At 42.1% G+C, this 16242-nt stretch overlaps 1 protein-coding gene across 1 annotated transcript in view; it reads left to right on the top strand.

Moving 5' to 3' along the window:
• The window catches only part of EXT1 (exostosin glycosyltransferase 1), a 261804-nt gene extending 246544 nt beyond the window's left edge, over window positions 1-15260 (top strand). The window contains exons 8-11 of the mRNA XM_081265623.1: window positions 3436-3525; window positions 8939-9099; window positions 10910-11081; window positions 14724-15260. Coding sequence (XP_081121749.1) covers window positions 3436-3525; window positions 8939-9099; window positions 10910-11081; window positions 14724-14909 — 609 coding nt within the window. The 3' untranslated portion in view covers window positions 14910-15260. The remainder of the gene's footprint in view (window positions 1-3435; window positions 3526-8938; window positions 9100-10909; window positions 11082-14723) is intronic.
• The last annotated feature ends 982 nt before the right edge of the window (window positions 15261-16242 follow it).

Below are 16242 nucleotides of genomic sequence, written 5' to 3'. Positions count from 1 at the left end.
CTGTGACAGAGCCTGCAGCCCTGGTCAGTGCTCAGAGGTATGCAGGCAACTCCGGTTTGTACCCTGCCCTGGGTGACCAGATCTCTTTCTGGGCTGATGTCTTTGTTTGGATGTGTCAGGATGTTCAGATCGGATCCAGTCTCAGTGACTGGAGCTGTTCTGACTCCTTTAGGTAGTATGCACCGATTTATTAACTGACTTTATTTTTTTACTCTTGGTGAGGAAAAAAAAAACAAACCTTCTAATTGCTTTATTTGTAAAATGGTGATGATGAAAACAGTACCTTTCCCGTGGACTTTATCCAGTGTCTTTCATGAGATACCTCAGATTCTCCCAGCCATATCTATGTCTGGGCTCCTGGCAGTTTGTTTAGTCACAGGCTAATTATTGTCCACTGATCTACTGGGCCCCATGATGTGTGTCTTTTCTCTCCCTGTCAATGTCCTGTGATTGCCCCTCATAGGGAAGAAGACTTTTCATTGAAGCCTCGCTTCAGACTGTGTATTTTAGGGAGCCTGAGCTACTACAGAGACCTACTCAAAGATTAAATGAAATACTGTGGATCAGCTGCTTAGCCCAGTGTGCCTGTTACACACACACCAGGAGTTCAGTAGCTGTTGGCTATTCTTCTGGGAGGTATTATCACATCCTGATTTGTCACAGGTTCTAGAATCAGACTTACTCTTGTGTGACCTAACGTGAGTTACTAAAAGTGCTTCCTCCTTCAGTAGGTGGAAGCACTGATAATACCTAACTCATGCAGTAGCTAAAAGGATCAAATGAGCGCTGCTATGCATACAGGTGTACCAAGGCGTGTGGACACATAGTAAATGCTCAACAAGTATTTCCAAGCTTTGTGGAATTATTTGTAGGCATTTCTTATCTGCCACACTAGACAGTAAACTTCCTGAGTCTTGGTCATTACCTAGTGCTATTTGTTAGTTCTGAAGGAGTGGGGTGCTCACGTGGTGAAATACTTTTTAGGTGAACTCACAGGGAAAACCCAGTTCACTCATGATTGACTTGGCACTTTCCTTGGTTCCTCTCCCACTAACCCACTTGGGAAGGTGACTGAAGCAAAGTATTTAAAAAAAAAAAAAAAAAGCCCCTGTTTTTCCACTACACTTGAAAGTGGCTGGCTGATGGGTTCGTGACCCATTGATGAAGCAGGTTCTGAAAAGAGAAAACAGATCCTTTAAAGCCAGCGAGCAAATGACAGGGAAGAATTCTAGGACCTCCTTATTCTCCATTTAAAATCTCCAGATCTAGCCTTGAATTGAAAATCGATGTGTGTATGCTGCTTTGGCTGTGAAATTCTGTTTTGAATTTATGGGCCTTGTCTTTGCAGTTTTCCCCTACAGGCCTAACAAGGGAAAGGTCAGGGCAATGCTAAGCTGGCAGCTAATGGGTCTTTCCTTCCTCAGTGGACATGTAAACAGGATCAGGAGAACTGCTTCGGGCTGAGATTTCCTAGTGCCAAGTGTATGTGGCTGCTGATCGCTTTGTGTTTTATTTTATTTTGAAAGCCTGAGAAAGATGTTTTAGGGAAGAAAGCCTGACTCAGTTGACAAATGTGTAGGAGCAGCCCCTGAAGCCAGTCACACTGCAGCTTTGTTCCTCGAGCTCTCAGAGAAAGGTTAGCATGGCTCCGGCCAGTCAGTCTTTAACGTCCGAAGATGCCCATGCTTCACAGGCATGGAGCCTGAATGGGAGACGAGTCCTGCAGACGAGCTGGCGTCTCCAGATCAGCACAGCTGGGCCTTCTTTAGGGAGCTCTGATTTGCAGAGCGTGTGTGCCTTGGCAGCCAGTTAGGTGTCTCCTCTTCCTCCTCCCCTTCCCCTTCATCTCCATTGTTGAGCTACTTCAGTCTCTGGGCTTTGTGCTTCTCAGGCGATGGCAAGCGTGTCTTATCTCAGGTCTCTCCGTGTGAATTCAGAAGGGTCGACATAACCGTGACATACTTCCAGAGGACAGCAGTGAAGGTGCAGTCACCTCATCTGTCCCCACGTTCACTTTGAGGTTCTTTCCAGACCTGCCACTGTTACAGCACTCTGGCTGAAATGCTCAGAGTCACAGCTCCCAGGTTGAAACCAGGGTGCATCTTGGGCAAAGCACTTTTCCTTCTTGCTCCCCAGTTTCCTTCTCTATAATATGGGTTGTAATAAAGATGAAATGAGGGGCTGGGGATGTGGCTCAAGCGGTAGCGCGCTCGCCTGGCATGCATGCGGCCCGGGTTCGATCCTCAGCACCACATACCAACAAAGATGCTGTGTCCGCCGAGAACTAAAAAATAAATATTAAAATTCTTTCTCTCTCTCTCTCTCTCTAAAAAAAAAAAAAAAAAGAAATTTGATTTAAAAAAAAGATGAAATGAGATGATGTTTATAAATGACTTGGAACATTTCCTGGTACATACTAAATGGTCAAAAAGTACTAGTTCTTGGGTGATGTATTCTACACAAAGGTGAGGAGGCATGACTGTCATACAGTGGTCTCCCCAGTCTCCAGGTTCCTGATGATGCCCTTGTTTTCAAAGCCCCAACTAGACACATACACACACACATCTCACCATGCCTGATTCTGGATTTGCCCAGAATTTATTCTTATATTATTTGCACAATTTTTCTAAATCTGTGAATTACATGTATTATTACTTACTAAAAATTTTTCTTTAAGTCAACTTAGTCTTATTTATTTATTTATTTATTGTGATGCTGGGGATTGAACCCAGGGCTTTGTGCATGCAGGGCAAGCACTCTACCAACTAAGCTATATTCCCAGCCCATCCTTAGTTTTACTTTAATGAAATGATTTGTAAATTACTTTTATTACTATCCTAGATTGGTATAGCTACAATAGAAATGACAATATATTCTTTATATTCTGTACTAAAATAAACATATAGTGGAATTTGTAAATATTTGCAGACCTGTGGTCAGCCTGGCCACACCTCTTTTTCACTCCATCCTGCCTTCCAGATGCTGATTCTCTCTTCCATCCCTTTGCATCTGCAGAGCCTCCTATGTGTACTGCCCACTGCCATCTGCACCTGGTGATTTCTGCCCCTCAAGGTCTTCCTCTGTACTTCCAGGCAACTGACTGCTCTGTCCTCTGGTCTCTTGGCATTTTTCAGTTTGAGCTAAAACTAGTCAAATGATTTGTGATCTCTACAGACTACGAGCTCCTCAAAGACAGGGCACATACCTTACTTATCTTTGTCCTCCTTCAACCAGCAAGGTGCCCGGTACACGGAAGGTGCCCAGTAGTTGTTGAACAAAAGGGAGCAGAAATCTTTCAAAGTTGAGGAATGACCAGGCAGTAGAGCATCTTTATGAAGGTGAGGAAGGGGGAATTTTCCTGAAAACAGGACTCTGACGATACCTCTGTTTTTCCCTCCTTCCCTCCCTCCTGCCTGCATTCTGCCTACTCTGCAGGTGATGAGCAGCCGGTTTCTGCCCTATGACAACATCATCACAGACGCTGTGCTCAGCCTTGACGAGGACACTGTGCTTTCCACGACTGAGGTAAGAGCCAGCCCTGAGTGGGCTGGAGACTTCTTCCAGCAAGTGCCCCACGTCCCAAGGTGCCAGCCCTTCTCTTGCCTTTGCGGTGGTGAAAGTTGAAAACATTTTTCAAAACTTTCTGCAGAATTGGTTTTAATTAACCCAGCACCTTGCTCCACCTGGCACCCCGAGGAGGGCATTTCTTCTTTTGTTTTCTCTGCTAATTGGCTTCTCATTTGCATGACTGGGCCTGTCTCTCCCCTGCAGCCTGCCCTCTGTTTTTTGTTCTTAAAAAGCACAGTTGGAGGCAGGTGAGTACTGCCAATGGTAGGGGGTTCTCTAATGCATTATCCTGAGACTGTGCAGTCCAGATTCGGACACCCATCCTTCCCTACTTATCCCAATCCCTGTGAGATGCCTGTTAGGAATTGCTGTTCTGGGTCCTAAAGGCAGTTTTCCTGTCTTCACCTAAAGCGCTCTTCCCCCCCCCCCCCCACCCACTTTAAGGCTGAAATGGAGACCCCTGCTATTTTAGGTGTTCAGATATTTGACCAAAAATAAGATTCCCCCCACAGAAAAATGCATGTGGGGGAGAAGACAGATATGATAGAAAACCAATTTTTTACAACTCGAATGAGTATTGATCTCTGAAGCCTTACTTTAAGGCATAGTTGAGATCAAAGACAACTGTATAAAAATGTAATATATCAGAGACATTCTATTCATGCTAGCTGCTGAAACAGCATGGAGACTTAACTGTTTATCCTCCCCCCTCCACCTTTCTTTTGCCTCTTTTACTCATTTTTATTTTCCTTTCTAGTTAAGCATAAGCACTGAGCAGCACACACTCTTCTGGACCCACCCCACACTGGCTCTAACAGTGGGCCTTGGTGTTGACCTAGGCCGCCCAATTCAGTGTCTCTTTCTTGAAATCCCACGGCTGCTTCCAATTTCCATCCGATGGAGTTGAACAGACGCTATGTACAAGGGCAACCTAAATAACCCCAGGACACAGTGTCCCGGACCTCACCTTGTTAAAATGCTTTCTATGTAGCCAAAGCTCTATACATACTTGTTGAATGAATGGCTGAGGGAGTGAGCGCTGTGTGGATTAAAGGGGGAACACACAGCCAATTGTGCCTGTGCAGCAGCCAGAGCAAGAGTTGTCCGGAGCAAGGGTTGCCGGGAGAAAAGATGCTTCACATTCAGAGGGAAAGATAGCTATGAAATACAAGCTGGGAGGCACACCAGCCTGCATTTTTCTGCTGCTTCCTGCAAGGGAAGCTGGCATCCCAGGAGCACATTCATTCAACAAGTATTTATTGAGAGATTTCTTTGTTCTGCTCTCTATGCCAGGTACTTTGGTTACACAGTTCCTGCCTCTATCTATCAAAGTCCTGGCAGCAAACAGAATTTGAATCAGATGATTCAAGGGGAAGGATTCAAGTGGAAGAATCTGGGATTACTTAGGAGGGATGGGTGGGGAGGTACCTGCAAGATCGGGAAGCGGTGTCTACCCCTAGACCTGAAGGAAAAGGAGAGGCCTCCCTACAAGGGCTGTGCTCATGGAGAGACATGGCTGCTGCTAGAACACTGGTGCCAAAGTAAGAAGGTCGCAGGGAGGAGACATTTGACATTCTCTGGTTCTATCTCCATTTTCTTGCTGGTGTTTCCCATTGACCTGACCTAACCAAACACCAGCCAGTAAGGAGGACCAGGTGGTGCAGTCCCTGAGGTCCCATCATTCCCAGTGCCTAGAGCAGGGCAGAAAGAGTGGGCAGTACATCTCAGAGGGCAAACACTGAAGAACAGCATATTGTCATGGGGGATTGAATGGTCAAGACCACTACCTGAGTCATCGTCCTGTGGCCTGGAGTATGGATTCCTCTTTACCTCTTCCCCTGGGCACGAGGCAATTAGTCTCATCCTGGGGTTTGTTTTTTCATGTCCCATTGTGAAATAACTTTCAGCTGTTGTGATGCATCTTTGTGCTGGTGAATTTCCTTTCAAAGAATAGCAATTCCCACCACTCTGTGCATGCTGGGAAGAACATGTGTTGTATGTGAAGTAATTAGAAGTCAACGTGGGTTGAAAATGATATGTAAATTTAAGAGGCTGGCAGTCTGGTTTGCTTTTGCCCGCTCATCAGTGGAGTGGTTATGTTGCCTAAAATGGTCATGGGCAAGGATTTCTCTTCTCTCTTTTTTTTTAGGTGAATAGATGTTGGTTCAGCTTATTTCCTCTCTAAGGGTTCCCAGCTTGTGTAAATGTCTCTCTGTAGCATTAACGATAGAGTTTTAAACAGCATCCTATAAAGGGTATTAGATATAGTTGGTTTATAGTTATTTACATTTATCTGGGTTGCTGCAAATCCTCAAAAGAAAACAGATGTTGATTTTTAAGAGAACAGGCCTTAAGCTGACCTCTGCCTTCTTTGATGTGTTAATGATCTCCATGAAAGCAGCGCTATCCCAAGAATCATAGTTTTTATCTGAATTTACTTTTGAGTTCCTTTGAAATGACTTGAAACAGCTTTGAGAGGGTAAGAAATTCATGTGATGAAAACACCCCATTGGGTTCTATAGTAGCTGCCCGTGCATGTGTTTCCTTTTCAAAGAATAACGGAAAACCCCAAAGAGTGCTGACAGCCGGGCAGATTCTTTGACAACAGGCAGCAGAATGTACTGGCCCATCAGTTGGTGCCATTAGTATTGGATGCCAGTGACAATGTATAGGTTATCGTGACCTAATTTCAGTCTCCTGGCTAATGCTGCCCACTCCCCCTGCTGTGTTTTTGAGATGTCCCATTCCCCACCAAGTTTTCTTAATGTATGTTACACCAGCCTCCTCCCCCAACTCCCCTCAAGTTTCGTTTCTGGGGAGTAAGCCATGTTAAATCTTTTCATCTTGAGGTAGGGGAGTGTATTAGAGTTTTCCACAGAAACAGAGCTAGTGGAGATTTATTATGAGGAGTTGCCTGAAGGATTGTGGAGGATCGGATGTCCACAATCTGCCATCTGTAAACTGGGGATACAGCAAGGCCTGAGAACCATGGCAGCTAATGGTTAAGTCCCAGAACAATAGCAGTAGGAGGTGATGGCCCAGCAGAAGCCGGCAGGGAGGAAGGAAAGAAAGTGGATTCCTCATTCCTCCACCTTTTTGTTGCCTCCTGCCCCTCCATGCATTGAATGCTGCCCAGGCAGGTTGAGAGCACAATCTGCCTCATTGGAGTCCATTGATTGGAATGTGAATCTTGCAGACATGCCCAGAAGTGATCGTTTCCTCCAGGTTCTTCTTGGTACAGTCAAGTTAATGCATACAATTAACCATCACAGACACCAAGGTTTCACTCAGAATTTATGGCTGTTTACAAAAAGAGTGACTTGGAAGCCTGAAGAATTTGGAGATAAAAGGATCTTTAAAAATCATCCAAGCCAGTGTTTCCAAAAAGATGGTTTGTGTACATAAAATAGAAAAGAGTTGTTCATGGTTCATTACAAGTATTGTATTTAAACAATTGTTTTTAATTTAGTCTTTGTTAGAAAATAATATTCCCAATAATCAAACCCAGAATTTTACTGGTATTTTTACCTAGGATAAGTGTAATTTTTTTTTTTATAAAAGTCAATTTGAAGAAAAATCTTTCCTAATACATTGAATATGTGATATGAGAATTTGGCAAAAAAGCTTGGGAAATATTGGTCAAGGCCCACTAGCTTCGTTTTTTTTTTTTTTAATATTTTGTTGAGGTAAAAATTTTAAAAAATATAAAATTAGCATTTTAAAAAATTAACCTTTAAGTATATAATTCTGTGCTGATTCATTTGTTCACAATATTGGGCAGTTATGATAACCTCTGTCTTAGAAAACATTTTTATTACCCACAGTGGAAACCCTGGACTAGTCAAGCAGTCATTCCCAGCCTTTGGCAACCCCCCGGCTCTGTCTTCTATCTCTGGGGATTTGCCTATTCTGGATATTTCTTGTGCATGGAATCTTGTGACTCGTGGCAATTTCTGTCTGGCTTCTTTCTCTTAGTATAAGTTTCTGAGTCTCCATGCTGTGGCACTTGCTTTACAGGTGTGTCTCATGATCACACTCTGAGGTGGATGGAACTTGGGCTGTTTTCAGCTTTTGGCTTTGATGAATGGTTACTTGCTCTTCTTTTGAACTTCTTTGATGGCAAGACTTAGCAACATCGTTCAATCCCCCAGCTACCATCACAGTCCTGAGACTTGAATTATTTGCAGAATCAATGAAATTTCTATTTGCCTTGCTTATCAAGAAGAAATAGGTCAAAGGCTTTAAATAGTAACCCTTATAAGACATAAATTGATTTCAACACTATAGCGAGAGAGCCAAAGAGAGGTTAGAATACAGTACACATTGAACTTGAAACCAGAATGCCTGGGTTGGAATCTTGGCCCTGCCACTTGGTGCTGCACACAAATTACTTGACCCTCATATATGTTCATATTCCATCCTGTAAATTAAAGATTATAAGAGCACATACCTCACAAGGTGAGGATAAACTGAGTAAAAACATATAAGCACCTAGAAGTAGGTTTATCGCATTATAAGCACTACACCATTATGAGCATTATATGATGGATTATAGTTTTATCTTCTGTTTGTTTTTTATTTTTGATTCATCAAATGATCATAGCAAGTCAGAAGTGAGCTTACACACTTGAAAACAGAAGCAGGTTCAGAAGGACTTGCGTTGGATCCTTATAAACACTGGAAAGCCCTCAGCTTCCTTTTCTTTAAAATAATCCTGTGGCTTCCCTGAGCCTGGTCCTCACTTACTCTTAGTGATTTCACTTGTGGGTGCTTTTGTGGAATTTCCTTGCACTTCAAACCTGAGAAGCCTGAATTCTTCTTTCTTTAGGGTTATCTACTCTGTCTTCATGTTAAACTTGTGCTTTAAAAAAGAAAAAAAAAATCTTTTCTCTTGCTCTTAAGATGCTTTAATTTCGGTCACTTTGGCCTTGATAGCTGCTGGTTATGATGCTGGTTAGATTCACTCTGGATGCACACAGGAAGTCTGCTCTCATTTATAAAACAGATGTGTTGTCTCTGCCTCTTGTGACTCAATAGTCACATGTACCTTGTGTGGGGGCAGGGAATAACTGCTTTTTTTTAACTTTTTTTTTTTTGCTTGAACAGAGAGGATTTCTAAAAGACATATCATCAAACTTTTTTTCCTTTCATTTCCACACTAATCTGAAATTTCCTTAACAGAAAACATTAAAATGTGCATAATTATGGGGCGAAATGTCAAGCAGTCAGTTTAATTTGCTGATGAATACATGGAATTAATGTTTCGAAACAGTCTCGGGCTTTTGCATCATGAATTAGAGGGGGAAGGTAATGTTTTGTTGACATTTGTTAACACCGTTGATTGCTTATTTGGCTTGTGTTCTGCCTGCAGGTGGATTTTGCCTTCACAGTGTGGCAGAGCTTCCCCGAGAGGATTGTGGGGTACCCCGCACGCAGCCATTTCTGGGATAACTCTAAGGAGCGGTGGGGGTACACATCCAAGTGGACGAACGACTACTCCATGGTGTTGACAGGAGCTGCTATTTACCACAAGTGAGCAGTTTACACATTTCTCTCATCTCTCCTCATATTTTAGTTTCTGGCAACTGCACAAATAGGGACTTGGGCCAAATCTTAACTTTATTGAACATTAGTCTGTGTCCCCATATAAGTTTTGTCATTGTGGCAAGTGTGTTTTTTAAACCAGTGAAACTTTTTGGCTTACTGCATTTCCTGAATAGTATTTTCAGTTAAGCTGAAATGTGGAAACTCTGCTCAGGGGTATATTGGGTAACTCAGCTTTGAGAATAGCAACAATAAAAACGTATCTTAATAGAAGAGCCCCAGTCATTGTTGTAGATGTTTGGAGTTGCCATTGAGTGAAACAGAAAAAAAAAAAAAAGTTTCTGCCAATGCAGGGGAGACCCAATAGGATGTTAAGGAGATAAGTGATGTATGAAGAGTAAAGGATAAGAAATGGTAGAGATGGAACAGGTTGGCAGGTGGCCAAGGCAATGCTTATTGAGCAGGTGAGATATGCACAGAGACTACGAAGTTGGTCAAGAGCATTCTGGCCTGGAGTACAGCTAGAATATACACCAAGAGGCAGAATGTGGGTGGAACAGTATGATGAGAGTGGAGTAAGTTAGAACAGGTCAGGGAGTTTAGGGAGCCCAGATGCAAGAGGACTTGACTTTTCTTCTAAGTGACCCAGGGAGCCAGTGCAGGGATTTGAGCATTAACAGATACCGTGTCAATGTTTCAGGCATCCACTCTGGATGCTGTGTTGATAATAGGCTACACGGGGACCAGGTAGAGAAGGAACATCTATAAAGAGGTGATTGGCATTTTCTAGAGATGATGGAGCCTGGGACCAGGAAGCAAACAGTGGAGATAATAAGTAATGACTAGATTGTGGGCATATTTTGAAGATGCTTTAGCATGATGCCTTAATAGATTGGGTGTAGAATTTAATGACTTGTGTGTTTGGGGAATTCGATGCTGTTGTTGTTTTGTTTCTTTGATCTGAGAATGGGAAGGACAAGAGCAGTCATCAACAGAGATGGGGAAAGCTACAGAAGGAATGAGAATTGTGAAAAATATAGAAGTTCAGTCTTGGACATGTAAACACATCCAAAAGGATATGTTGAAAAAAGCCATGGATGGAAATTTAAATTTTGCACTCAGTTGCATATATTTGGTCTTTAAAACCAGCCATCTAGAGAAAGGTAGCCAGACTAGTGAGTATACATAGGTAGCATTTCTCACTGGATCACTGGTGGAACCCTGTTTTTTTGTCTTAGTGAGGGGATCACACCAGTCATACCTTAATCTTTGTTGCAAAGAATAGAAAATCTTGCCATCTCGGAGACAGGGTTGGAAATGCCCAATATGTGAACATTTAAACTGAACCCTGATCTCAAGATTTCACCTCTCAAAAGTTCATTGTTCCCCTTCCTCCTCCACCGCCACACAGATGAATCTGATTCTTTCTTATGGTTTGTCTCACGTGTAAGTAACTTCTCTTACCATCTAAGTATTCAGTTTGTTTCTAACTGACCGGACTGATATTAAAGTTAGCCGAACAAGCAGTATCTGCAGCTATGTGTATCTCTATAACTTGTTTCCTCATCTGTAGAATGGGAATAATAATACCACCCTCCTCATAGATTCTATATAAGGATTAGAGGAGGCATTTATAAAACACTTTAGGATATTATCCGGCATATAGCAAGTAAGAGATAGTGATCCTCATCATCACCATCCAGCAACATGTGTAGGGACTGAAGGAAGGGTTATGTGCATCAAGTCCACCTGTCATTATGTAATAACACCCTGGGAAACCTGTCTTTGGTTTTTACAGATATTATCACTACCTGTACTCCCATTACCTGCCAGCCAGCTTGAAGAACATGGTGGACCAACTGGCCAATTGTGAGGACATTCTCATGAATTTCCTGGTGTCTGCTGTGACAAAATTGCCTCCAATAAAAGTGACCCAGAAGAAGCAGTATAAGGAGACAATGATGGGACAGGTAAGGGAAAGGGAACTCTTCCCTTGCTTAGCTCACTGGTGGTGCAGCCAAAGGTAAGGAGGACTTGTGTTCCTCCAGGAACTCTGTAGAAGCTTGATGAGGAGATATCAGAAATACCCCATGTTTTAAATCTTTGGAATGAATGTAAAGCTCTCATCTAACCTACAAGGACCTGCAAAAGATATGTCCTTATAGTTTGTCTTAGTCCCTTCAGGCTGCTATAACAAGCATACTAATACACAGGGTGGCTTAAATAACAAACATCCATTTCTTACCCTTCTGCAAGCTAGAGAGTGCCCGATCAAGGTTCCAACATATTCAGCATCTGGTAAGAGTCTGCTTCCTGACTCATCCATGACTGTCTGCTTACAGGGTTCTCAAATGCTAGAAAAAGGGCAAGAGAGCACTCTAGGGTCCCTTTTATAAGGTCTCTAATCCCATTCTTAAACACCCTTACCCTCATGACCTAATCTCTTCCCAGAGTTCCCATCTGCAGTACCATCACATTGAGGATTAGGCTTCATATGGAAATGGGGCTGCAGCGGCAGTGGTGGTGGTCGGGGGGTTGTTGCACAAACATTTGGTCCATGGAGTTGAAGACCTATGAGAATGTCTTTAAAGGTTTTCATGGTGTCTTATTTAATGGCAAGCAAACAATATTGTCTTCAACACAGCCCACCAGTGTTTGCTTATGAGTAGAGTATGTATCACAGTAAAACACCAAGAGTCACAGTATTTGATTTTCAGTTCTAGAACCAGCTTTAACAACTTGTGGGCACATCAATTGCCTTCTGAAATTCAGCTCATCTTTAAAATGAAAATAGTGAAATCATTCTCATAGAAGGGAAAGCTTTTTTAAAAGTAAAGGAAATTTTACTACACTCTGTTCATTGCACTGATAGATTTCCTATACCTTAGACTCCTGGTACCCATCTGAAGATGTTGAAGTTGTTCTATTTTTATTCTTCTTGGACAGAACCAATGTTGTATGTAAGAATCAAAAAACATAAATTAAGGCCATTAGAGCTACCTGACTTGGATCACAGAGCAGGCAGCAGGATTGGAGTCGACCTGGATAAGCAGTCTTTAACATGATTGTGTCAGTTCAGTTTGGGTGTTTTCATGGGCCATGTTCTAACAGGTGTTGATCTGTGTGTTAATAACCTAGGTTTTGACAAGGGTCATGTTAACCAAATTGTTTTTTTTTTTTTTCACATTTACTTAATTTAGTGAGAACAAACAATATACAGGATTTTAAGTTCATAAAATTTAATCATCTAGCATTTCCTGAGCACATACAGGTTACCAGGCACTGTTCTAGTTCCTGGTTATGACAAAAGAGATGTCCTTAGTGAGCAAAGGATTCCAATGGAAAATTCTACTACCCTCCGGTTACTGAAAGAACTAGCAAGAGGAGTTGCAGGGATATTTAATCTTAGGGGTTCATTTTGTGCCCTCTCGTAGATTTGCCAAATTCAGTCAAAGCAATGTTTCTAGTAATTTTTCAAATCCCATGGGGGCAAATTTCGATGGAACCTCAGATCTACCTGTTTGCAACCAGGTACTGCATTTGCCCCCTTCTCCCTTCCATACCCATGAGTTTGTTGAAATTTTGTGTAACTAGTAAAGCAAGCAGACATTGTGCTCTAAGATTCAGTTTTCATTACAGAGGAAAGATGTCTTTTCTAATACATGTTGGTTGACCCAGAATAAATGTTCAAATCTAGTGGCAAAAAAAGATACTTAAATGATTCAATTCACCTTTTTTTTTTTTTTTAATTTGTGAATGCTCTTGGGTATGTCCATTTGCATATGTGAGCACTCCTGCCTTTGTGTGCTGGTCAGCCACTATGGGAAAGAGCCCCTCCAAAATGGCCCATAAACCCACATGAATTTAGGAACAAAGCAAGACACCTATGGGACTGAGTGTCCCTTCCAATAGGAACCCACAGTCGGCTTCATTTGTGACCTCTCCCTGATTTACTATGTGGAGTTTCCTAGTGCTAAGGAAAGGAGCAAGCAAATGACTGGAGCGTCCCTGAGCCTGCCCCCTCATCCATAAAATGGGGGTGTTATTACCTCATGCTTTTACTTTCCCCGCTGGTTGTGAGCTCAAATGAACTTCATGAAAACACTTCATAGATAGTGTTTTTTTTTTCTCTGCTTCTCAGAGATAACTTGACATTTGTATTTACTTTTGATGTTATTTTCAAGCATGATGACACTCTCAGTTTTAAAGTGACTCTGAATGATTTTCACACTAAAATGTACTTTTCCATGAAAGTGTATTTGTAACAATGTGTGGGGGACATAAACACATTGAACACACACACACACATACATACATACAAACTTACACATGCACACACCATTAAAGAGTTGTTTATTTACCTAAATTTTTTTTCCTATAATAGGGCAGCCAATCTTTTTCTTGTTTTCATAAAAACTTGGCTTTAAAGACAATAGGCTTAGTTTTCTATTTAAATTTTGTTACTCAAGTCATTTAAAGCTTGCTTTTATATCAATGTCAATCATTTACATGATCTAAAAATATTTAATCAACCTTAGGGGCAACATAGAGCTAAAAAGATTTTAATAGTCTTTTTTACTTGCCTAGAATACATTTTTTTCTGTTGTAGGTGAGCACTGACTCTTGATAGGAACTGATCGCCCTTTAAAAAGTAATCTTTGGGCACTTTAGAGGAATAGAAAATGCAACCATTCTTGGTTTAAGAGAAGAGCATAATTAGGGGATTTAAGTGCAGAAGAACAGCCTTACAGACAAGCTCCTTGTGCTTTGTGGAGTCATCTCAGTAGAAAAGTCTCTAGAGGGGAGGTCAGATTTTTAGCGGCCATGTGATACTAGTCCCGCATGAAGTGTAAGGTTTTGTTTCTACTTCAGCTATGCATATGAGTTTTAAACAAAGGGATTCCATAGATCTTTATAAAGGTAGAAAGAAAGGAGAAGACCAGAGTGGAATAGGTAGAAAGACAGACTTCACAGTTGACTACTGGTATCTTCAAATCAACAAGGATTTTTTTTTTTTTTTTTTTTTTTTTTTTTTTTTTTTGTATTAGGAATTGAACCTAGAAGAACTCAGCCACTGAGACATATCTCCAGCCCCATTGTGTATTTTATTTAGAGACAGGGTCTCACTGAGTTGCTTAGTGTCTGGAGGCTGGCTTTGAACTCGCCATCCTCCTGTCTCCTAAACTGCTGGGATCATAGGCATGCGCCACCCCGTCCCCGCAACAAGAAGGATTTTAAAAACTGCTTTTGAAACCAAGAAAGCATTGTTAGTCATAGTAGTTGGTCCTAGGTGACAAGAGAAGTGCAGTTAGTGACCATCGTGGTTGAGTTTTACTTGGTAAGCATTTTCATTCCCTGACAAGAGAATTAGTCAACTCAGAAAACTTCAACGAAATAGGTGTGTTTCCCCAGCGATGAACTTGGGTGCCTTGGGGACAGCTGGTGGCAAGGCTGACGCCCGCGCACCTTGCTTCTTCCCCTGCCGTGTGCAGGTGAGGCTGGGCCCAGGCCTGGACTCTGCTGCTGGCCCGTGACTCACCTGGCTCATTGTCCTGCAGCCTTTCCCTCTCACCGGGCACACCTCTCATTGTCCTGTCTCTCCTTCTCCCTAGACTTCCCGGGCTTCCCGTTGGGCTGACCCTGACCACTTTGCCCAGCGACAGAGCTGCATGAATACGTTTGCCAGCTGGTTTGGCTACATGCCGCTGATCCACTCTCAGATGAGGCTCGACCCCGTGCTTTTTAAAGACCAGGTCTCCATCCTGAGGAAGAAATACCGAGACATTGAACGACTTTGAGGAATGCGGCCGAGTGGGGGAGGGGAAGCGAGCAGGTCCCGGGTCAAGCTGCGCTCTCTTCCCAGTGCAGATCCCCTCATCGGCGGAGCCAGATTGTGCCAAGTATCCAAATAAACCTAGACGAACAGAATGACAAAAAAAAAAAAAAAAAAAAAAGGCCAATGAGAACCTGACTCCTGGCTCCTGGGACTGCACCAAACTCACCTCACTGGCTTCTATGTCCCAAGACTAGGTTGTGTACAGTTTAATTATGGAACATTAAATAATTATTTTTGAAATGATTGCTATGCAGGTTTAAACTTTTTTAATGATCAAAACTATTAAAAACCAGAGTTCTTTCTTTAATCAAAATTGTGTTGGTTGTGAATATTTCAAAGCTGCTGCTCCGCTTCCCACAGACATGGATGCGGCTGGTCACGCAGGGTCTCCTGCAGTTGCAAAAGCTCAGACTTCACGGGAAACACAATAAGTCACTCTACCCAGTGTCAAGAAGTAACTAAGCATAAGTTAAGACAAGTTCATTATTCAACTTTGCCAGTGCAAATTGTTTTCCAATTTGAATTTTCAAACCCATTTGAACTTTTATCTCTAAAATGTCGCTGCATGAGAGCAAGTATTATGACTTTCAGGTAGGCAATTCTAACTGAATTGAGATATATAAGTTTTGTTTGAGATATATAAGTATGATAATGTTTTTCATGGGGGGGGGGGGAGTTAGTACCAAGAAAACACTACTAGTATAATTAAGAAATGTTCATATTGCACAAGGAACCATCCACACAACCCACCAGCATGTTAGTAAGATGGAAATGTCAACCCACAATGCCTTTCAGAGGTTTTGGGCCTGATGACAGAGTCAGCCATTAACCTGTGTCTGATTAGAGCTGGGAAAGGCTTTGGTTTAGAGGCCAAGAAAAAATGGCTGTACTGGGGGAACAGATTATTTATAACACAAGCTCTTAAATGCTTGTGAAAACCTCAAGTTTCGGAAGCTTCTTTGTTGAGAAAGAAGTAATAATATATAAATGCACACCATTGAACAAGAGGATTGCTGTAAACAGAGTATGCCTCACCATTGGGACCCTAATACCATTTTTGCTCAAACATTATTTTGAGCAAGAAACTGGCAAGCAAAATAATCAGAAACAAAAGTGAATACTCTTTTAATTTTGTTTTTTTGGTACTGGGGATTGAATCCAGGATTACTTTACCATTGAGCTGCATTCCCAGCCCTTCTCTTTTTTGGTTTTGAGACAGGGTCTCGCTAAGTTGGTGAGACTGGCCTCAAACATAACAATCCTCTTGCCTCATCCTCCCATGTTGCTGGGATTGC

The sequence above is a fragment of the Spermophilus citellus genome (genome assembly GCF_964194105.1).
Source record: "Spermophilus citellus genome assembly, chromosome: 14".
Classification (NCBI taxonomy): Eukaryota; Metazoa; Chordata; class Mammalia; order Rodentia; family Sciuridae; genus Spermophilus; species Spermophilus citellus.
This window is presented reverse-complemented; position numbering and strand designations above follow the sequence as displayed.